At 39.0% G+C, this 24,797-nt stretch overlaps 1 protein-coding gene across 3 annotated transcripts in view; it reads right to left on the bottom strand.

Annotated features, from left to right (window-relative positions):
* Nucleotides 1–24,797, bottom strand: part of LOC131435793 (four and a half LIM domains protein 2) — a 412,903-nt gene that overhangs the window by 224,416 nt on the left and 163,690 nt on the right. The window contains exon 2 of one of the 3 annotated variants that reach the window (XM_058603997.1): nucleotides 5,344–5,688. The exons of the other annotated variants lie outside the window; for them this stretch is intronic. Within the exon in view, the coding sequence (XP_058459980.1) occupies nucleotides 5,344–5,498 (155 nt within the window). The 5' untranslated portion in view covers nucleotides 5,499–5,688. The remainder of the gene's footprint in view (nucleotides 1–5,343; nucleotides 5,689–24,797) is intronic. 3 annotated transcript variants of the gene reach the window in all.

Genomic DNA, 24,797 nt, shown 5'->3' with positions numbered 1-24,797 from the left:
GGAAAAATTATAAAAAAACAATTATGTCTCTGTTATAAGTAATATTTGATGTTCATTCCATAGTAATTTTCTAGGTTGAGGAAGACGATTTTAATTATGTAACCAGTGAACTTCTCTGCCAATCATTCTGGTATTTAAAATTAGTTCTTTGGCCGGTTTAAGGCAGAAATGAGTTATCTTCAGGTTTGGTTTAAGACTAAAATTTATTCTTAACAACTGGGGGTATTTATACAACTTCAGAAGGTGCCTTATCATGTGGCGCTTAGAAACTATAAGAATAATGTTATAAAGGGTTATTGTTTAAATTCAATATAATTCGTTTTGCGTGAGCTAAACTTTTCTGCAGAGATCAGCAGAAACAATCGTAGAGACACAAAAGCAAAAGAAGTACGTTTTGTGAAGCGATTGCGGATTGTCTCTCTGACAATAAAAACTACCGCGTGCTTGTTGCTTGTAGCGTTGGCGCGCGGTGATAGACAGCGTTCAGATGATGCTACATTACTCCCCTCTTAGACGAGGCGTCGATCTAGCTGAAGCGTTGTGGGATGACGACTCGTCGACCAAATCGGGTCACCTTCACTGGTCGACGTTCAACATTTGTGGTAGCTGGGGGATCAACACTACTGTGTAGCTGCTGCTGCTCATCAGTTGAATATGCTGGTTTCAACCGATCGATGGAAACGTTTACCATTCTATTCTTTACTCTAATTTTGAAGAATTTTTTATTTCGACGTAACACCTCAAATGGACCATCATATGGGGGCGATAGCGACGGTCTCACGGAGTCATTGCGAATGAAGACGTGCTTGCAACTACGAAGATCATGATGCACAAAAACGCTTTGTTTACCATGCCATGCCGTTGCCATAGGTTTCAAATTTTGCATGGTCGCTCGAAGCTTGATAACGAAATCAGTTTCGTTTTTCTGGCTGGTGTTCTCGATGAAAAATTCAGATGGTATACGGAGGGTCGAACCGTACACCATCTCAGCAGGAGATGCTCCAATGTCTTCTTTGTGAGTTGTCCGTAAGCCAAGCAAGATCATTGGCAAGTAATCCGACCAGTGGTCCGGGTTGTGACAAAGGATAGCTGCTTTAAGTGTCCGATGCCATCGTTCGATGATTCCATTCGCTTGGGGGTGGTACGGTGTCGTTCGCAGGTGGCTGATGCCCATTAATCGAACCAACTCAGCAAATAGAGATGATTCAAATTGACGTCCTTGGTCGGTGGTGATGTACGCAGGTACACCGAATCGAGCTATCCATCCAGTGACAAGTGCTTGAGCGATTGTTGTGGAAGTCATGTCAGGAACAGGGATGGCTTCCGGCCATCGAGAGAACCGGTCGATGATTGTCAAGCAGTAACGGTTGCCATTGCTTGGTGGAAACGGTCCCACAATGTCAATATTGATGTGCGAAAAACGATCGTCTGGTGCGGAGTAACGGGTAACGGGTGATTGAGTGTAGCGTGTTACCTTAGACCGTTGACACTGTAGACAATTTTTGGCGAAAGCGATGCTGTCTCTCCTGATGTTCGGCCAAACGAATCGTTGAGTCATCAATTTGGCTGTAGCACGTGTACCGGGGTGAGAGAGATTGTGCGTCGCTTGTAGTATATCCTTGCGAAATGGTTTTGTGATAAACGGTCGAATCTGTTGACCGGAGCAATCACAATACACTTGCTTTGAACTGCCTGGAATAGTATAAAGTAACATCTTCAACGAAGTTTTTGATTTACCATTAATAATGTTTTGTAGCTCCTCATCGGTTTGCTGATTGTTAGCAAGTGCGTCGTAATCAATGGTTGGGATGGCACGGACTGCAGTGATTCGGGATAATGAATCTGCTACGATGTTCTCCTTGCCATTAATGTGACGAATATCTGTTGTTATTTGACCGATGTAGTCCAGTTGGCGTGCTTGACGATTAGATGCTTTGTCGAGCTTCTGATGAAAGGCGTATATGATCGGCTTGTGATCTGTATAGATATGGCAACAGCGTCCTTCTATCATATACTTAAAATGTCGCACCGCAAGGTAAATCGCGGTTAGCTCACGATCGTAGGTACTGTACCGTAGTTGTGCTGCGTCAAATTTCTTTGAGAAGAATCCTAGTGGCTGAATATTTCCGTAAACAATTTGATGTAGTACTGCTCCGGCTGCTTTGTCAGATGCATCCACCCAAAGAGAAAGCTCAGCCGATTTTGCTGGATGTGCTAGCAAAACTGCGCTCGCAAAACTGCGCCAGGTCAGAGCGGTTCGATCGTTGCGTTTGTTACCCGGAGTCATCGCTAATAAGGGTATTTGGGATTCAATAGCATTTGGCACGAATCTTCGATAAAAGTTTATCATTGCCAAAAAACTTTTTAGCTCCTTAACTGTTGATGGTTTCGAAAATTTTTCGATCGCTTTAACTCGTTCGGGTAGAGGACGGATTCCATCAGCGTTGACGGAATGACTCAGAAAGACAATTTCTGCTCGGCCAAATTCACACTATGCAACATTGATTGCTAAATTGTGCTGCTGTAACCGCTCAAACAGCTGACGCAAATGGTCGCGATGTTCTTCAGGTGATGACGAGGCGATGAATAAATCGTCAATGTAAGGAAAGACGAAATCCAATCCGCGGACGACCTCATGAATCAGCCTTTGAAACGTCTGAGCCGCGTTTCGTAAACCAAACGTCATGTATGAAAATTCAAAAAGTCCGAATGGCGTCGTAATAGCCGTCTTGGGGATGTCTTCAGGATGGATCGGCACTTGGTGAAACGCCTTTTGCAAATCGACCTTCGAAAAAATAGTTTTACCTTGCAAATTCATTGTGAAATCCTGAAGGTACGGTAGTGGATATCGATCCGGAATGGTCTGAGCATTTAGAGCACGATAGTCTCCACACGGACGCCAAGAACCGTCGGCTTTCTTGACCATGTGAAGCGGGCTGGCCCAGTTGCTACTAGACGGTCTGCAGATGCCAAGCTTCATCAGGTGCTCAAATTCACTGCGAGCTGCGTCGAGCTTGTCTGGTGGTAATCGTCTCGGTCTAGCGTAAACGGGTTGGCCAGTTGTTTCGATTCGGTGGACGACTGATGATTTGCTTGCAGTACCTGGCAGAGTTAACCGCGTTATGTTGGGAAATTCGGCTAGCAACTCAGCATACGGTGAAACTGCACTGAATGTTTTTACGGAATATTCACTGACACGTGTAAGCTGTCCTGTCGATTCGAGTAATGTGACATTGTCTATGAGGCGATTTCGTTTAAGATCAATTAATAAATCGAAATGGCTTATAAAATCGGCACCAATAATTCCAGTTGTGACCTCAGCGATTAGAAAAGACCACAAAAATTCACGGCGAAGACCAAGGTTAACTTTTAGAAGAGCCTCTCCGTACACATTGATGGGTGTTCCATTGGCTAATAATACAGACAGACGATGTAATACAGACGATGTATTTGCAATTTTATAGAAAAATAGTCAAATTTATCATCTCATATTTCTGAGGGCAAAATGACCCGAATTGTGTGAGGCAAAATGCTCAAGAATTCGCTTACAAAAATTATCCATAAGTTATCAATATAATGAATAATAGTGAATCTTCCACCTGCAAATATTTCGTCAACGAAAAGTCTAAGGCCTTCTTCTAATAAGAAGAAGAAGCTTTATGAGGGTGAAAATTTCTCCGTGGTTTTCATGAGCTTTAATCCGTGGTTTTGATGGATGCTTATCCGTTGTTTAAGATCACCCTGCTTCTATGTTCAGATAATCGTCACACAATAGACAATTTTTAAGGGTTTTGGAAAATAAGATATTTCATGTATTTTTCAATGCATTCAGCGCGTATTTGTACGTAATTTTGAGAAATAATGATTACGGAAGATAGTCATGCATGAAACTCTTCCGTGTTATTCTGTATAGTTAATATATAGCTACATTTCGTTAGGGGGTGCCTTTTACCCCGTCTACCCCTATTTGGTATATTTAGTATTTTTGGTATCTTTTTGATATTATTGATATTCGGTATTTTTGACATTGTTTTTTTTTTGTATTGTTGTTATTTTTGATATTTTTTGTACTTTTGGTGTATTTGTTTATTTTTTGTATTTTAGGTTCACTATCTTTTTGTTTTTTGAATATTTCTGGTATTTTGTGCATTTTTTGAATTTTAGATATTTTGGTTAGGTTTGTGGTATTTTTCATAACGATCAATATTTGCTTGAAATCAATTGAATTCAATCTTCTTTAATAGAATAACTAGCCGCAAATGCTTTTAGTTTCCTGATTTTGAGAATGACACCCAACCGCAAAGAATCTTGACAATGAAACTATTGACTTTATTTTGCTGAAAAAATCGCCTATATTTCAGCAAAATAGTAGCGAATATGGTTTCTTTGGTCAGTACCGTGCCTACCGCTCTGCGGTCAAACAGCATCATTTCCCATCAGCACCCGAGGGGGGGGGGGCGAATCCCCCAAGCAGAGACAGTCAGTCAATCCTCAAGCGTCAATCGTTCGCACCAGTCGCCACCGCTTCGTAGCGTGTGATATTGATGTTGTTGCTCGCACCACACATTGTTATTTTTATTAGCCACTCAATCTCGGCACCGAACAGAGCCGAGGTTTGCCATTCGCGTGTAATGGTTCGTTTTCCCGCCGATTGCCCGTCCGGCTGTTCCGTCCCGATTCGACTATCCCGGGAGGGTGAACCGAAGCGCGTTTGTGCCTGAGTGATATGGCTTATTATTTATGTTATACTTTGAGGCACAAATTGTTTTTCATCTTGTTAGCCGTCAGTGCCGCGTAAAGAAGAAGAAGAAGAAGAAGCTGGCGTAAATCAATCGAGATTTTGCCAAAGTTGAAAAGGAATAGTACCTTTGCGCACTTTAGGACGCGTGGAGTTCAATGTGTTTAGCATTTTTTTTATTTTTCTTTGTTGATGACCTTGTTTTTAAACTATCCTGTGTTTTTGGATGGGAAAGGGGAGACGTGGTCACTTCCAAACATTACCTAGAATTGCATTTGTTTTTCTTCGTTTCTTTCTGCTAGCGTTTGTTGGTAAACGATTTCCGTTCATGGCTGAACTTGACTTTGTGCGAAAAGATGAATGGTTTATGTTTTGGGGAATTACGGGCGGGGAATCTAAAAATAATAAAATATTTTACGTTGCAGGGAGCATGGAATTTCGCTATTCTTGTGTACTGTTGACGTAGGCCGTTTGAAATCGAATTCCGAACCGTTCGTCGTAAATGATGTCAATTATTTTGGGGAGATTTTATTTTGTTCGTCGGTATCAATGCAAACTTAACTGTATGATAATTGTTAGAAAAAATTACTTCTATTTAGATTTACCTTACAACCAAATCGTACAGCTCCTGCTGGTCAAACACCTTACAGTACGCGTGCAGAACCTTCACACAGGCGTATCGCATTCCGCTCCATGGTATTAACGGGCTACTGAGTACTTCCCACAGCGGACAATCAATGTGCCGCTGCAGGTCCAGCATATCTTCTCGACACCCTTGTCGTACAGGAAATCTGCTCTCTCTCTAGCTCGTCTCAAGCCAATAACAGTGTCACACGGGCCGGCTAAACGGAGGAAAATAATCCTCAAATCACAAATTTTTCACTTTTCTTCTTGTTCGGCGGCCGAAGCACCAACGAAACATGAGATCGGTTCCTTAGTATTTTCTGTTCCTGTTTAAATTTTTATTTAGATAAATTGATTCCTTCCTCAGGCAGATGTGCTGCTCGGTGCTATTTTATTGGGTATCATCATCATCATCAACGTCAACGTCACCGGCTACCGATCACACACTAATGGATGCTGATTCCCTAATTCATCACTGAAATTATTGGCCCCACCGGTATTGAATTAAAAAAAAACACACAAACATTCGAAATAAATTTCATTTGTGGGACTTGTGTGGTGTTGTTCTTTTCCAATTGCATGATCTTTTCGTTTGTTTTTTTCCTTCGTCTTCTGATTGGCGTGGGAGAAAATTGGGATTCGAAACTGACGATCAAAGATTTTGCTTGCACCGTTTTGGCACACTAGCAGATGGAATAAAATAGAACGGTAAATCATCTCCGAATGAATGGTAAACAAATTATGGAGACGTTCGGTTGTTAGATTTGGTTTACTTCGTGGCACGACATAAGAAATAAACATTGCACAGCTTGAAATCGAAATTACGGCTAGGCAATTTATTTTTTGGTGTTTATTCATTCCCGCTAAGATCAGGTTTAATGTTTGCCTTCATAATCAATACTCGTGGTCGTACACAAGTGCGATGCCTATTATTATTTACATGTCGTCTGTTGTAAGATAATATTCTAAACCATTGACCCAATCCAGTTCTTAGATTTTCCCGTGCTTGAAGCAGATCAGGAAATATTTTGGCATTGACTTTTTTTGCCTTTTCAAATTCCAGACTGAATCAGCGAAACCCGAATTTTTCCATCCAAGATATGGCTAAAAAGCTCAGAACGTCATATTCTTTCGTTCGAAAAGTGAAGAAAACGGCGGAATACAAATCTCTGCAGGTAGAAGAAACCCAAAACAAAGTTCTGGAAAAAATTGACAGCGTAGTGTCAAAGTCAAAGCAGATTTCAAGCAGCTTCCCGACATGACAAGATCGATCATTATTTCAAGATCAAAACCAAAAAAATGCTGGTGAGTAATGTCAGAGACATGAATACGAATAGCATTCTCTTGCTGAAACTCAAACCTTAGGCCTTATAAAGCACGATATCAGCTCCAGCGAACGACAAACGCGTCTGTTGCAGTATCCGAATGCATGCATTTTGATGGACGATGAGACTTATGTAAAGGACCCTTCCAGGTCCACAATAGGTAACTGTCGTCGTTGGGGAGGATGTGAGCGATGTGGAAATGTGGAGAATTTCCGTCGAAAGGTACTGGTATGGCAAGCAATATGTTCCTGTGGCTTGAAGTCAACCATTTTTTACACTACCGGAACTATAAATGCAGAAATCTATCGATCTGAGTGTCTCCAGACGAGATTGCTGCCTTTATATAAGAAGCATACACGGATTTAGCATCGGCTCACTATGCCAAAACCACTCTCAATTGGCTTGCGGAAAAAGGTATAAATTTCGTTGAGAAAAATCTCAATCCACCAAATTGTCCTCGGTTTCGACCCATCGAACGTTACTCGACAATCGTGAAGTGGGTCTTCAAGAAGACTGGTAAGGCAGCTGGGAGTCCAAAAAAATTTGGGCTCAAGCGTCCAAAAAATGCGATGCAACACTTGTCCGGAGCTTGATGAAGAGTGTTCGATCAAATGTTCCAACATTCGTGAAGGAATAACTTAAATTTCATCCGGTTTTCATTATGCTCAAGTTTAGCCTCGTACAATGAAGGATCAATTTTTAATTTGAATAAAATATCGTTTTTAATCATAATTTGAAAGAAAAATTTGTGGATAGCTTATTTTCGATACACTCCTTATACGAAATAATAGAAATAGTTCTTTATAATAACGCATGCGATATCCAACATAATAAACATTTAAATTAGAGTTGTTTTACAAATCAGTAGAAATATTCTGCGTTATTTCTTGTTTCCTAGAATCGTGACTTCTATCATTAATATAGTCTCATCAATGTTTGAATTCTTGCATTTTAAATGTCATCGCAATCGGTCGTGTCTTGTATACCAACCTGTAATTGTTTCACTAGTCTAATACGCGCAAGACGATTGCTTAGTGGATGTAAGCATTCATCAGAACCTCATAAAATAAAATTGGACAATACTGTAAAGTATTGATATAGTGAAGTTTTTTTTTATTTCGATTATAGAGGTTTTAACCTTAAGGTCATTCGCCTCTTCGGGCCAGAAAATTTTTCTGACCCTATGTGTGGGGTTGGGAATCGAACCAAGGCAGGCTGCGTGAAAGGCATCGACTTACCCATCACGCTGTACCCGTCCCCTTTTTAGTGAAGTTAAATCTCACTCGAAATATACAATTTTTAATACTTGGCATTCCTGTTCTGTTCATTTTCAAAGATTTTATCGTTGTTACGTATTTTTCAGGAGTATCAGTTGCTTGTGAATTTCTTGAACGCCACAATATTTTATTATAAACTTCTAGAGAAGATCTTGAGTGCATAAGGAGTGTATCGAAAAGTAGTTAGCAACATTGATTATTGAATAAAAAAGCAAAAAAAAACATATTTTGACATCAACTTTCGATATATTGTAAAAAAATTAAATTTTTATGCATTTCACTGATTATATTGAAGAAAATCCTAGTTTCTGTGAAACGCTCGCACTTTGGACTTTACATTCTTCATTAAATTCTGCACAGTTACTTTTGTGACTTTCCTGGTGGCAGTTGTCCAGTTTTTTTTAACTCTTGCATGTTTTGGAACACTGTACCTTCATTCCGAAAGTGTCGCTTGACAATTGCCCAATACCTTTCAATTGGCCGAAGATCCGGGCAGTTAGGTGGGTTGATGTCCTTTTCCACGAATTGTACATTATTTTTTTACAACCATTGTAGAATGAAGTTGGCTGAAGCCAAATCCGGCCAGAAGTGGGCTGAAGCCAAATCCGGCCAGAAGAGAGGAGCCTTATGCTTTCCGTACAGTGGCAGCGTTCTCTTCTTCAAACATTCTTCCTCGTACACCTTGGCGTTAATTGTGCTCTTCGTGAAGAAAATCGACGACCGCAAACCACAGGTACAAATTACTTGCCAGACCAACACCTTCTGCCCAAACTTTTCCATCGCCACCGTGGTGTCAGCGTCGTCCAGGTCCTGGTACACCGATTTCGTATAATATTGCGGTCCGGGCAGCGCTCAAGAGTCTTCCTTGGCGTAGGGATTCTGTAGAATTCGGTTATACAGTTTTCACGCTCTTGTTTTGGCCTGAACTTGCTGTATCAGGGACTTTTTCGGCACCTTCTGTTTCTTGTACGTTTTCGGGGAGTTCCGAACTTTGATCCGTTGAATCATCCAGATGCTGGTGTTGAATTGCTTGGCCAAATCCCGCGTCGACGCCGATGGGTTTTCCTGATGTACTCAACCACTTTTAAGTCCCGGCCGGGCTGGCTTTTCCTACCGGATCGGGGCAAATCCTTCATGGAAAGGGTCTTACCGAACTTCTCGATAATATTTTTGACACTGGTGTGGTGCACTTTCACCCGTTTTGCAATTTCGTTGTACGTGACACCACTTTCTGAGCACCAAGTGTGCAGAATTTTCTTTCGCGTTTCCGGATCAATTCGACTCATCATTGAAACGATAAACTGTACCGAAACCAATCGATTGCGCAGCTGTTATTGACATGTAAACAAACATGTCACCGCAAAACACGCATCAAAAAATTAAGCCATTTCAGAGTAATAACTGTTTGAATGTTGCTAACTACTTATCGATACCCTCATTAAACTGAGAAAGATAGTCTTTCCTTATGAACGCGACATATCTCGAAACGACACACACTTTACTGTTTTTTGTAAGTTATAGGTGTTACGAGCCTTCACAAGCGTTACTTTTTCTTAAGTTATAGGTATTAAGAAGTGTTACTTTGTTGTAGGTTTTAGGCATTACTATGTAATGAAAACCAACTATGTACTGAAAAAGGCAAAAATGTTACTGAATACCCGGGACTCGAACCCGTAGCTAACTCCTAAGCGGGGAAATTGTTCGGGCTCGTCTCTGCGGTAACATTTTCGCGGTTTTCATTACATAATTGCATTCACATGTCAATTTTCCAATCAGTTTTCCCCGATAGATACTGATCATATTTAAAACTAGCTCAAGACAGCTCTACGTGTTAACAAAAACTAAAACACAAATCGTTAACATGTGTTACTGTTTTCATAAGTTGAAGGTGTTACAAAGCGTTATGTGCGCTACTTTTCTATAATTAATAGGCCTTGCACTAGACGTTACAAAGCGTAACTTTGTTGTAATTTAAAGTAATAGTAATTTTTTTAAAGAATAAAGCGTTACGAAGCGTAACATGCATTACTTTTCCATAATTAATAAGCGTTACATTCTTTACTTTTTTGTAAGTTATAGATGTTAGTTACAGGCAGTACGAACCGTTACATGGATCATTTTTCGTAAGTTATAGGCGTTACGAAGCATTACTTTAAGAACGAGGCATTACGAAGCGTAACATACATTTTTTTCCATAATTCATAGCCCTTACATGCGTTATATGTGTTTGTGAGTTATATGTGTTACGAAGCGTTACATTTTTTGTAGGTGTATTACTATATTTTATTACGCATTACTTTTTTAAGGCTCAGGTGTTATGAGTAGTTACATGAGTTACCATTTTGTAAGTTATAGGCGTTACAAAACGTTACTTTGTTGTAATATATAGGCGTAACATGCGTTACTTTTTTTAAGAAGAAAGCTTAACGAAGCGTTACCTGCATTATTTTTCTATAGTTAATAAGCGTTACGTACGTTATTTTTTGTAAATAACATGTCTTACCAAGCGTTACATGTGTTGCTTTCTGAAGGTTAAAGAGTTATGAGGCGTTACATGCGCTTGTCTTGGTAAATTATAAGCGTTTAATACGTTGCTTAATTGTAAGCTATAGGTATTACGAACCGTTACATGAGTTATTTTTCCATAAGCTGAGGGCGTTAGGATACGTAATATGCATGACATTACCCACCCGCCTTTTTCAGCAAAGAGTTCAATTTTTACCGAGATGGAAAAACAAAAAAAAAGTCGTTGCTGTTGTTTTTTCATGTAATCTAATATTATTGCACTACGAACTGTGCAAGAGTCCACTGGTACCATATAACGGTAATGAAAAACTACGTGAAAAGCAGGTCACCTAACTTTTCACGTAACTATAACGTGATCATTATTTTAGTGTGGACTCGAAACTGGTATTAAGTAAACGGTTTGACAGTTGAGTAAAAATTTCTGAAGTGCCCCCCCCATTTTTCACGAAGTAACCGATTGTACAATAAGTGTTATTGTTTTGTAGTATTAGTATCTACGAACATGTTTGTGAAATATTTCGTCGATATTCGAATTTTTCATACTATTTTTAGTTACATTAACATTTATATACCTTTTCATTGTAATGCTTCCTGAAACTCAAGTTCTCTTTCGAATTATACGAAACTTTGCAAATGCATAAACAACTATTTTTGTCATAGAATGAAGAAAAAGTTGTTTAAAAATGTTCAATTTTACTAAAACTTCTACTTAAATTTTCCAAAGAAATCGATATTAAAGTACCTTCTTCACGCGATTTTTGTTTCTGTTAAATGCTAAAATGTTGCATATTTTATTGGTTTTCACAATCAACAAAAAAATTTTTGTGCTCAAATAGGGTTTTTGAAATATTTGATTTTTTGTATACGCGCGCTGCATGCAAAGTGCACCGCGTGAGCGAATCGGTATGGTGCGGCGGGGTTCGGTAGGGTGCGATGTCGTCGGTGTGATCGAAGCGAGTTGCGACAGGTTTGGACAAGTAGGCATAGAAAATGAGTTTTTGTCTTTCTCATCTCAACTTTTTTAAACTGTAGTATTTCGATGAATTTTTGCTGTAATATATAAGAGAAAATGAATAATATGAAAAGGGCATCATTACACCACTAGGTAGATTTATACAGGTTTCTCTATTAAATGTAAGTCAGGAAATGTATTAATCACATATTATTTCACAAGTTTGACAATAGATTATTCTATATTTTCTGGTGGTTTGAACAGAACATTTACAACAAATACTTCGTTGTCGAAAAAAATCTTAAATTCGCCTGTAGTTTGAATCGTCATTACGTTTTGAATTCGATGTTGATGTTGTCTATCCTGAATGTCTGGTTCGTTTATCATGCAAAAATCAAAGTTTATATTTTTGAATGAATCCTTTACTCAATTGAATAGATTATGCGCAGTTGGAATTCAACTGGTTTTGATTTGATGCAAACTAAATTTATACGCGTGTATTTTCACGGTTCCTTCAAAGATAACTTTTTTCCCATGTGAGGCTGCGAAAGAATTCCATTCGGCCCTAATTTTATAATCTTTCTCATGAAGTGCAGTAAATGCACTGAACTTGTATCGTTAATCTTTTTTTTCGGAATGATCACAAACTTTTGTTTCTTCCTTGACTATTTTCGCGTCCAAACCACACGAAAAACTAAAAAAAATTGTAAAATAATATGTGATCAATAAATTTCCTGACGTACATTTAATAGAAAAACATGTTTTAATCTACCTAGTGCTGTAATGATGCCCTTTTCATATTATTCATTTTCTCTTATATATTACAGCAAAAATTCATCGAAATACTACAGTTTAAAAAAGTTGAGATAAGAAAGACAAAAACTCATTTTCTATGCCTACTTGTCCAAACCTGTCGCAACTCGCTTCGATCACACCGACGACATCGCACCCTACCGAACCCCGCCGCACCATACCGATTCGCTCACGCGGTGCACTTTGCATGCAGCGCGCGTATACAAAAAATCAAATATTTCAAAAACCCTATTTGAGCACAAAAATTTTTTTGTTGATTGTGAAAACCAATAAAATATGCAACATTTTAGCATTTAACAGAAACAAAAATCGCGTGAAGAAGGTACTTTAATATCGATTTCTTTGGAAAATTTAAGTAGAAATTTTAGTAAAATTGAACATTTTTAAACAACTTTTACTTCATTCTATGACAAAAATAGTTGTTTATGCATTTGCAAAGTTTCGTATAATTCGAAAGAGAACTTGAGTTTCAGGAAGCATTACAATGAAAAGGTATATAAATGTTAATGTAACTAAAAATAGTATGAAAAATTCGAATATCGACGAAATATTTCACAAACATGTTCGTAGATACTAATACTACAAAACAATAACACTTATTGTACAATCGGTTACTTCGTGAAAAATGGGGGGGCCACTTCAGAAATTTTTACTCAGTTGTTAAAGTGGAAACTGGATTTATGGTGGGCATCCACTAAAAAACTTCATAATATACCAGAATACCGTTGCACACGAGAAACTGAACTGTTTATATTTTAAGCCGTGAAATAAAATACTAGAACCACCGTTTATCTCCGTTAGTCTATAAATATGACGATTTTCCTGCGCAACTTGTCCGGACCGATCCGGCTGTACCAATCTCGCTGAAATGTGCCAGAACCGTTCCCCCCTCAGTCGTTAGTGGGGCGAACTTCCCACCCGTGCGGCTTACCGACAAATCAAAACGCTAATTACCGTAGATCCCGCTCGTGTGTAATTGAACTTGAATTACACCTTCGCTTCCTCGTCGGTAGAACCAAACGAAGCGAAAACCAAACGACCCGGTGAGCTCAGACGAGCTGGACCCAAGCGTAACTAAACGAAACACGGGGGCTTTTTTTTGTTGGTACTACCCATCTCATCTGGATTCGATTGATTCGGTTCCGGTCAAGCTCTTCGTGGGGGTGCATACTGGCTCTCTCACAAAGGTAATCTAGCGGAAAAGATTCGATTCGGATATGCTTACAAATGCAGTCCATTTCGCCTTTCGTAAGCAATAGGGGTTAAACTGCATGAACTAATACCGCGGGAACTATTTGAACTAACGTCAGCAGTAGGGATCATCAATCATTTTCCTCATTGTGGCCCGAAACGGTTGTAAATATGCCACGGCTCTGACGAAGTAGGTTTACTTTGGCTTGATGGATGCTAATCCATGAATGGGTCAATAAATAACCTGGCGACCCCATTAAGTTCCAGTATCTTACGTCAAGTATGCTGCTTACTTGTGTTGGATTGTACTCGCAGTGCAGCGAATAAAATGCACCCCATCATCGTCGTCCGGTGTCATAATTCATGGTGAAACGGGGTAAGACAAGGCTTGAAGGTATTTGTTTCGGGTAGCGTTACGTGTGCCAAGAAGGTTCTAGCTCTCTGTGGAGGTCTACCGATCTGTTTGTTTATTTGTGCACATGAGGCAGTTCGAGATGCATGAAAAACGTATGTGTACGAACAGTTTAAAACAAAAACATCGCAGCAGCAGCAGCAGTCAACGTTTATCCTATTCCGTCCATCCAAAACACATTTCTCTCCTACCTCATGTTCCTGTGCCGGCGGTGGAGGCGCTTAGTGGCTGTTCGTCGATGAGGGAGCAGGAGTAGGAGCAGAAACAGAAGGGGGGCAATAAAACGTAGTTTTACGAGTATCGTTATACGCAATAAAATAAATTAAAAACGGTCGATTTGTGTTCGTAGTTTCCCTCCACCTGAGTAGGTGGTCAGTCAGTCTGAGCGTTTTTGTTGGCTAGGTTGGATCTGCATCTGCATCCGAACTTCGGGGGATTATTTCTTCAGTGATTAAAAACTACATGCACCAATGAATTTCGTAGCTGTCTAATTGATGATCCACCAAATTTCCGCGTAAAGCGGAAAATCGTGTTTACAAATCTTCCATTTCCGCCAACTTTCCATCGGTTCGCGACAAGTTGAGTGAAACGCAATCGTGGCGGCATTTCGGTTTTGATCTCAGGATTAAATTCCGAGAGGCTGTTTATGTTTTCATTAACCGTTGACTTTTTTTTCCATTTTTTTTTTCGGTGGCGAAAAATATGTTTTTTTTTCCTTCGAGTACAAAACAACTTCCGACCGGGCCACGGCAAGATGATGCTAAAAGTGTCAGAAAAAAATTGCAAAACACGCGATCTATTTTAATGGCCGGCGGCGAAATTTAGAACAGCTGTCCCTCGCGGCCAGTTGTCACATTAATATTTACGTGGCCAGTCGCGGAGAATCCATCGCAATGCGCGGGAGATGGATAATGCGACAGTCAAGTTTTTCCTGCTTGGTGGGGTTTGGAGAGGTGCAATTAGAGTACCTATCTGGCGGAGGTAAAGGAATTGCGGCCCAGAGATCGGTGACTGTGCTGCTTAGTACAACGATTTAATTTTGGCACTGACACGAGAGTATTTACTTGCAGGCAGTCGGATGATGGATGTGCACTTTTCGGCTGATGGGTGCTAATGATTCGTGCCAGTTGCAAAGAAATCCTTTTCGGTATTTACAAAATTGTTGAGAGCCACTGACAGCCGACAGGCCATGATACAATCTAACCTTATCAATACATAAACCGTATGATCCAAGATTGTTGAGACGTGCATAGTTAATTTATGAAGCTTGCTTCAGATAGAATTGGAACAAGGATAATTGCCTGTATTTCAGTTATTTATTATTGAATTCAAGATCTTTTTTTACACAAATGTAGCGTTATCTTTATACTTTTAAGAAAAAATACAGATAAAAATATTCGTCACGGTTTCGAAGAAATGCTCGATTTTTTCCTGTAACACGGCTCATTAGGCGGCGCACACCTTCTTCGTCTACGTTTTAGCTATCTTATTCCACCAGGTCGTCATCTGATTGATATCTTTGAAAACCTTTCCCTTCGCCTTGAGTCTCCTCTTCATGATTGCCCAGTATTTCTCAATAGGGCGGAACTGGGGGCAGTTGGGTGAGTTAAGGTTTTTCGGAACAAATTGGATCCCTTTCTCTGCATACCATTCTTGAACGACTTTGTTGTAATGACAGATTGCCAAATCTGGCCAAAACATTACGGGAAACTTTCGTTTTTTTTTGCTACAGCTGCAAATGCCCTGATAAATCATAAATTTTCTTGCAAATTTGTCGCCAAAAACCAATTTAAATTTGGCTGGAATATCCCCCCGAGCCGTTGCCAAGTGAAATTTTTGACCCAGGATTTGCCCGAAGTCAGCCTTGACATACGTTTTATCGTCCATCAGAAGACACCCGTCAACACCTGGTCATATAGTTTCCTCACTATTCTGTTTTTTGGTTCGATTTGGCTGTTTGCTAGCTCGATACGACTTGATTCCTTCCCGGAGTCGAGTTATCCTCACAGTACTATGGGCAGCACCAAATTTTCTGACCAAATCACGGTTCGACAGATTAGGATTCCTCTTAATCATCTTCAAAATCTTACCACGCAGTTTCCGGTCGACAGTTCCACTCCGACGATTGGCTTGAGGCTTCCGAATCATCGTCAATATTTCCTTATACAGTATGATAACGCGCCATACGGTTTTTCTGGGTAATTTCAGCTGTTAGCTAGCCTAGATGCAGACCACAATAACTGTGCACAATTCTCTCCCTTCATTCGGCTTCCATGTTAATTGTTTACAAAGTACAGTCGATTTGCGAAATGTCAAAAATCATACGTGAAGCTGACAAAATTCCCGACACGTGGGCGCCAAGTACTTCCAAATCCGTTCACCAGGAGCGCCACAATATGAGCAAGAGTTTGTTCCAATTCTAAACGAAGCAAGCTGTAGTTTTGCAGGAAGGAATTGTTATCCTTGGCGAAAAACAAGTTTTATTGAAAATCCAAGAATACCAGGTGGGCAAATTCTTTATGGCAATTGATGGATACCATCTCAGAAGAAATCTTCACCTTACATTGACATCCGATTCATCGAGCCATTCTCGTTGTTCCTCGAAAGGGAGTGCCGAGTGCAATATACCATTTGACTACTGATACGACTACTGTACTACTATGGGCAAAAAATAGTAAGACTTTGTTCATAATTCCAAAATTCTATTTCGTTCCCCTCAAAGTTATCCCCCCCGGCCCGAATACAAACAGTTGTTAAAGTCAATTTCCGGAATAGCCTTCAGTGCGGCGTGTTGCGATTCACGTTGCGATGTCTTCAATTGGCTCAAAACGGTTTTCCCGGAGCGGTCGTTTGAGTTTTCTGAATAGCCAAAAATCACACGGAGTTAAAACAGGCGAGTACGGTGGTTCCGGAACGATATTGGTTGAATTTTTGGCGAAAAACTCACAAAGAATCAATGCAGTATGCGACGATGCATTATAGTGGAGCAAAAACCGGTCGGAAGGAATTCGGCGTACACCACACCTCGATAATCAAAGTAAACTGTCAACATTACCATGATTAGGACGTGGTTCGTCATCGACGCGTTCTCGACCCTCTTTGAACAACGTATACCAATCAAATACACCTGTTCGCGACACATAATTTTGCAACATCCTGAACATTCTGTCTTGTAGCGGCTGGTGTAGACGTGTTTTTTTGAGCTCGGCGATTTTTGTTAGTTTAAACAATGGAAGAATTGAAGAGTCAAAGAATTTGTATTAAATTTTCCGGGAAAAATGAAATAAAGTGTAACCAAGTGTGCGAAATGTTACAGAGAGCCTACGGTGAGTCTGCTATGAAAAAAAACAAGTGTTTGCGAGTGGTATAAGCGTTTCCAAGATGGCCGCGAAGACGTTGAAGACGACGAACGCTCCGGTCGACAGCACGTCAATAATCGATGAAAATGTGGGAAAAGTGGACAAAATGATTATGGATGATCGCCGAATCACTATTAGAGAAGTTGCTGATGAAGTTGGCATATCAGTTGGCTCATGCCATCATATTTTTTCAAATGATTTGGGCATGAAACGAGTGGCAGCAAAATTCGTCGTTGCTTATTCGTGATTTTTTGGCTAAAAACAAGACTTTAATCATGCCCCAACCTCCTTATTCACCAGATATCGCTCCGTGTGATTTTTTCCTGTTCCCAAAGTTGAAGAGACCCATGAAAGGACAGCGTTTTTCATCGATTGAAGAGATAAAGGCAGAATCGCTGAGAGTGCTACAGAGCATTACAAAAAGTGACTATCAGGGGTGTTTCGAAGACTGGAAAAAACGCTGGCATTAGTGTATTATATCTAGGGGGGAATACTTTGAAGAGGACCATATAGATGTAGACGAATAAATAAATATTTTTTAGAAAAATGAGAATTCTGGGTACTTTTTGAACAGACCTCGTATACGAAACACTAATGAATATTTTGACATGACACTTGGCACAGATGTTACTGACAGTCATACCAACCTAGAAATAAAATATTTCTAACTATAAGGTTTCCGCGTGGCATATAATTCTCAAGTCTTACTACTTCTTGCCCACAGTAGTATGCATGCAATATTTTGTCGAACTCACTGATTTTGTCTTGGTGATGACTGAACCGATTTTCATGAAATGAAAAGTCTTGTCTTGTAGGTCTAGGATTTTTGCAATAGACGAATTTTGCGCTATCTCGAAAAAATGTTGGAAGCACCATCTCAGATTTTATTGAAACTTTGTCACAACAACACATTTTGCTTACTTTGTTTTTCCAAAAATAATTCAGACTGTCTTTTAAAAAGGGCCAAAATTTTTCACAAATTTTTTTCAAAAAGGTGTAGTCGAAAACTGACAAATCCTACAAAAAAGTGTTGTATGAGTGATTTTTACAAACTTAGTCAAGTTTACGAATGAAAACATGGAAAAAATCCTACAGTGAACAAAATCGGTTTTAAAAATTTAAAATTGATATGCAGAAAAAAAACATTTTTGATCGATATTGTTTTTACTGTATTCACACAGTTGCTACCAAAACATTGCATTCTGTTCGATCGTACAGAAATACACATGTTTATGTTTACAATCTGACATTTTTATGGACATCTAATGACTAACAGTTTACGAGCTGTGTCACAGGAAAGAATGATAGAAAAAATGCTTTATGATAAAACTATAAAAAGTCCCGTTCCTCTCACTGAAAAGGCGTGAATAGGTTTGAGCCGTGTATATTTTTGTTGAGAACAAGCCTCTAGATGACCCAATACCAAATTTCATGACAATCTATCCACTAGTGTTTGAATAACAGTTTTAGTTTTCATTATGCTATGGAAAAAGACGCACCAGCAAATTCATGCATAAAAGCAACGGTGAAACTGAATGATTTGCGCTACGGATTGGTCCACCATCCCTCGTATTCTCCAGACCTGGCCCCCAGCGATCATTATTTATTTCCAAACCTGAAAAAGTTTATCCAGGGTAAGAAATTTTCGTCAAATGCTGAAACCAGTGAAAGGATTCATTCACTCCAGGAAGAACGATGAACCTCTCTGACTATAGCTCCTTACCACACTGGGTGTAAAAAAACGATAGAGTATCATTTAATTTTAGCTCCGCATACACAGACTCGACCATGTATGGAGAACCAAACATCCGGATACGTAGTTGCGTCAATGCGGGACAGTTTCATATCAGATGATATAAAGTACCGTAGTCGAATTCACACAAATCACACGAATAATACTCAGCACGTTGAATAGTGGCCATGTGATAATTGAGTTTGCAATGTCCAGTCAGAGCTCTGACCAGAATAACTTCAATGATGCTTGGAAAAATGCAGTAAACATTTTGACATCGGTAAAAATGCTTTTGTTTGAGCACAAGTTTTGCAAGCTGCGCCAATAGTAAGAACGAAGTGAAGAATGACATTTTTTTACAACGTCCAACGAAAAAGGTCCCTGTGATGTTCCTCTCAAACGAATGGCAGAAAGTGCCAGTCTTGCACGCGACTATGGAAATACCATAACCAAGCATGGTTTTTATCGTATCATATAACGCTCTCTACCAACTCCTCACACGATTCAAATAGTGCCATCAATATGGATACCAGTGCGAGAGCGAGTTTCTCTCGATGACCCGTCTGAGCACCACGGGTTAGCACGCTGCTGTGGGGATTCTATACATAACCTATAACCTTTGTATAAGTTGTGTCTATGAAAATATCTGTGAATGCTCCACACAAGGGTTTTGAAATATTGTAACCTAATCAATCAATCGATTCGATTTTCTGCGATAATTGTCAACTTGCGATTCTCTCTTGATAAATTCCACACAGCGCCGATCATTGCAAAACTGTATCTATTTGGTAAGGGCCGTGAAATTCTCAGAGTATGAGGTGGAACGAAGAAATGTGGAAAAATTCTCTCACGGTTCATGCATTGAGAGGCAGTGAGTTCTTGTAGCATCACCTACCAGATTGAAAATGTTGTATACAATGTAGAGCAATATCAGCCGCTTTCTGAAAATTATCGGCAATCACCTACACTGTATGTATACATATGTGAAATCACCATCAGTTCAAGGCATTACCAGTGTATGCGGGTAGACTTACAGGAGATCCGAATTTGATTATCAGATAGCTTTCATATAACTGCTGTTAAGAAGGTCAAAATGGGTTTTGAGGACCCGGCGCCTTCCAGCAGTAACATCCGGCATTTCGCTGTAAACCTGCCTGGTGGTTTGTTTGTGAAAATTTCAGACCTTCAGGGGCAAAGTATTCGAATACTCGAGTTTTTCCGTAAAACTCGGAATATTCGATGATAACTTCATTTGGGACGAAAAGCCGTTACGAAACCCAAAAAAAATGTGATTCTATTAGAAATCAATATAAAGTTTATTTTCTAATGGCCGATTTTATATTTACGTCTGTCGTATTGGTATAAAATTAATAGGGAATTATAAATGTAGTCGAATAAAGTTGAGTGGGTCAAATCTCAATATTTATTGTAAGTAAATAGTGGTAAACATTATCAGGAGCTCACAATGAGATGCGCACTAATATGCACCGCGCACTATTACCCAGCTTTCCTCTACATCTGCGATTGTAGGTGTTCTTGATTTTGCACAATGTTCAAAATGGAATTGAATTTACAACGAGTTTGCATTACATTTTGCGTTAAAAAGTACGGGTGTGTAATGTCAGAGACATAACTGGATGTCGTGAATACGAATATGACACGCTTTATTTATGCTTCCGAATTCGAATTGGTAGTTCATCGATTGTTTGAATTGTGCAACTTTCCCCCCTTTCATTAATAGAAATTTAAACGATGCGCCTAGACTAAATTACAGATTAGTTACATTAAACATTCTGAAACGCAATTAAATATTATGAAATAAGCAGTATAGTTCTTTATAATAAAAAAAATGGTGGCTCTGAAAAGAAATTTTTATGAAAGCGTTCGTGATGAAGAGTGACGATTTGAGTTAGTTCAGCACGCAGACTCTGAATTCTAAACCCGTATTCCAGAACTAAGCTCTAAAACTTGACGATTTTTCGCCATGACTACCAGAATGGGTTTTATAGAGTACAGTAAAGTAAATTTCCGCATAATTCTTTAGGAGTATTATTATGGTTCTAAAAAGAACCGAATAGAAGGATTCTGGAATAAAGAACTGGATCCTGAGTTCAAGAACTAAATTTAGAACCTCTCTCCGTCGCTGCTGGTTTAACTCCCGCGATGGCAGTTTTCTCGCCTTGATGGCCAGCAAGCGAATGAGAGTTGCGACCTGAGCGTTTGAGGTTTTAACCACGCAGAAGGCGCTCTCTCCGTCGCTGCTGGTTGATGGTTTAACTCCCGCGATGGCAGTCTTCTCGCCTTGATGGCCAGCAAACGAATGAAAGTTGTTACCTGAGCGTTTGAGGTTTTAACCACGCAGAAGGTGCTCTCTCCGTCGCTGCTGGTTGATGGTTTAACTCCCGCGATGGCAGTCTTCTCGCCTTGATGGCCAGCAAACGAATGAAAGTTGCTACCTGAGCGTTTGAGGTTTTAACCACGCAGAAGGTGCACTTTCCGTCGCTGCTGGTTGAAGGTTTAACTCCCACGACGTCTGCTTCCATCGAACGCACGAAAAGAAATGATCGATTTTCACCACGGTTCCCCTTTTATACGCATTCAGTTGAAAATATGTGCCTGACTACCTCCAAATCGTCGTCCTTGCGCGAAAAACCCAAGCGAAAGTAAAGAGTTTTCCGCATTATTTTGAAATTTTGAGAAAACCTAATTTTTGAGTTGTTTGTGGTTATCTCACACTGTTCAAAATATTATCCTAAATTCCTGATCATATTTTTGATGAAATGGTGAAAGAATTATGTTGCTACCATTAATACAAGTCGAGATATTCACGATTAAGTTCTGCCCATTCTTCCATATGGCTAATTTTGAAAAGGCACCCCATAGTAAAGTAAGTCGTATTCACGACAAAACGGTTTCAATGGTGCGACGAAATTGCAAATGTTAGAAGAGTGTTTCGACAGCGATACTCTGAAGAAAACAGTTGTTTATCAGTGGCACGAAAATTTCAGAAGTGGCCATGAGTCTGTGAATGATGATGAGAAAAGCGGTAGGCCATTGACATTGAAAACCGACTAAAACATCAACAAAATCAAAGAATGGATGACCGTAGACCGCAAATAGACTATAAGAAGTATTGTTTGGACGTTATGAGACGTTAGCGTGAAGCCATTCACCGAAAAAAAACCAAACGAATACCATTCAGCAACCACCGAATTCACCTAACTTGGCTCCATGCGACTTTTTCCTATTCTGTCGACTCAAGAAACCGCTCCGTAGAACACGTTTCAGTGCCCGAGATGAGATTATGGACAAATCGCAGATGGCTCTGATGGCCATACCGAAAACTGAATGTTTCGAGGATTGGATCAAGCGCTTGCATAAATATGTTGCTGTCGATGGGGAGTACTTTGGAGGTGACAATATCGATTTTGATGAATAATATTGTATTTTTAATTTTCTGAATTGATTCCGGCAAGTTTTTGATAAAGGTAGTAATATAATGTAATAGAGTACATAATATACTGATAATGCTAATGCTAATGCTAATGATAATGATAACGATAATAATAATGAAGATGATATTCCATTCCCCGATCCTGAGAACTAAACACGAAAATAAAGAAATAATAATGCAGTATTTGTTCAGTGACATAAACTCTTTTCAATGGAATTCTTGATTAACAGAAACATTATTAGTTGCTATATTAGACAATATCTTCTAACAAATTGAGTTTCAGTAAGTTTTGAGATAATTCTGACTTTCGTTGGTTTAGTTTTCGATAAAAGCACGCTGAAAAAAAATTAATTTAGATAAGGAAATTAATTTTTCAAATACCTTTTTTCCTTGAAAGTGTCCAACTTGAAGTTTTGATTGTAGGTAGGAAACATAATCACCTATCTTGTTAAAAAATTTCATCCAAATCAAAAATGTTTTTTTTTAACTGACTTTAAGTTTTCAAAATCCATTTTTTCAGTGTAGGAGTCGATTAGGATATTATTCATCATTTTCATTCAAAAACTTGACTAATTTTGTGAAAACCACTCATACAAAATTTTTTTGTACACATTTAATAAAAATGGTGTAAAGTTACGTCTTTATAGATGCACACAAAAGGTGCGTCGTAATTCACTTGAATTTATAGTTCAAAGCATACTTAGGTAAATCATATCAATTACTTCACAGACAATGTAGATGAAGTTTACATCGATACAGACAAAAAAAAATTTTTTACATGCTAATAGATGTAATATTGTGTCATCACCGAAGAAATTACCGCATGCTTGAAATTACTTCAAGCGAAAATTTAATTTTGTAGAATTTGTCAGTTTTCACCTACAGCCATTTGAAAATAATCAATAAAATATATGGCTCTTTTCAAAGGTAAACTGTCATTTTTGGAAAAATAAACTATGCAAAGTGGTTTTTAAAGTCTACGATACGATTTAGCGCGAAATTCGTCTATTCATAGTGTAGGGGAGACCGGGGCCGGACAGCTCGAATATCTTCTGAATCAGCAATTCTTTCGAGCCATGGATTGGTTTTGTAAACGCGCTTTCATATAACAGGCAAACATCAATTAGCTGGATGAATCATAATTTTCGATTGGAAATTCTTACGAGCTCTGGGAACGTACCTAAATAACGACATCTATAATTCCATTCTAGTTTTTTCACTTATTAAAACTAAATTTACTATAAATTTGTGTAAAACGTTCATTATATATAGCGAAACAAGCAAATAGTCGACAATAAAGGCTCTAAAGGTCAGTTTCAATATCAATTATTCGGTACTGCGGGGCGTAAAGTATCAAGACAATACCTAAATTCCTAGTGAGTAGGATTATGTTTCACGCAAGGTTGAAACCAACTGACAATCCTTTCGAACACGATTTCATTTCTTTTGAGCTCATTAATTTTTCTTAAGATTTAGCGCACTGCTTGGATCTTCATTTTTGTGTGAAATTTCATAGTCCGATTGAGCCCCATAGGGAGTCCGGTTTAGTTCCGCGGTTTCTTAATATTGGATTATGGGTTGGTCACTTTATCGTGATTTGGTACAAAAACTAATGCATGTTTTTCCTAGTCACATATCAGGAATGGTAGCTGAAGGTTGAAGTTACATAACGATATGGATAAATTGGCTAAAAAAAACTACACACTTAAAAAAATCCCTGTGATTTTACATCTTATTAGATGCACATAAATGGAGCGTCGCAGTTCACGCAAATTCACGTGGAAGAACATTTATTATTGTGTCTAAAACTCCACGACATGAAGTTCAGTGAAATAAAAAAAGAATGCTGATAGCAACCGCCGTGACTTGAACCGAGAATCATTGGATCGCAAGTACGTCTGTTAATCGACTGAGCCACAGAAGCATACATCTGCTCGGTTGGTAAAAGGAGCATTTAAATTCATATAGTCGCACCTGCTAGCAGAATGCAAGTTACAGTCGAAACCAGTAAAATTCAAGCTTATCTAACATTAAGTCATTACAAATGAAATTTTCCGTCATTTCACAGATTAGGTCTTTATGAATTACATCGTATGAGGAATTAAGTCACCTGCATTATTCAAATTTTTATGGTGTGTAGGTATAATCGGTGTTTTATTTTTCAATTTCTAAGAAGTGCCCGGTTTGTTCAAGGGTTGATGGTTCAATGTACAGGGCGCTAGTCTAACAAGCAAGTTGTCGTATGTTCGAGCGCCGATCTCGCAGTGTATGAAGTTGTGCACTTTTTGGTGTTTCACTTAATCGCGAAATTAATGCATAGTTTTTCCAAACCCCAAATTGGAAATTGTAATTGTACTTTCAAGCTACACAATGGTATAGATGATTTGGGTTAAA

This window comes from Malaya genurostris, chromosome 3, assembly GCF_030247185.1.
Source record: "Malaya genurostris strain Urasoe2022 chromosome 3, Malgen_1.1, whole genome shotgun sequence".
NCBI lineage: Eukaryota > Metazoa > Arthropoda > Insecta > Diptera > Culicidae > Malaya > Malaya genurostris.
The sequence above is the reverse complement of the archived record's forward strand: the minus strand, read 5'-3'. Positions and strand labels throughout refer to the sequence as shown.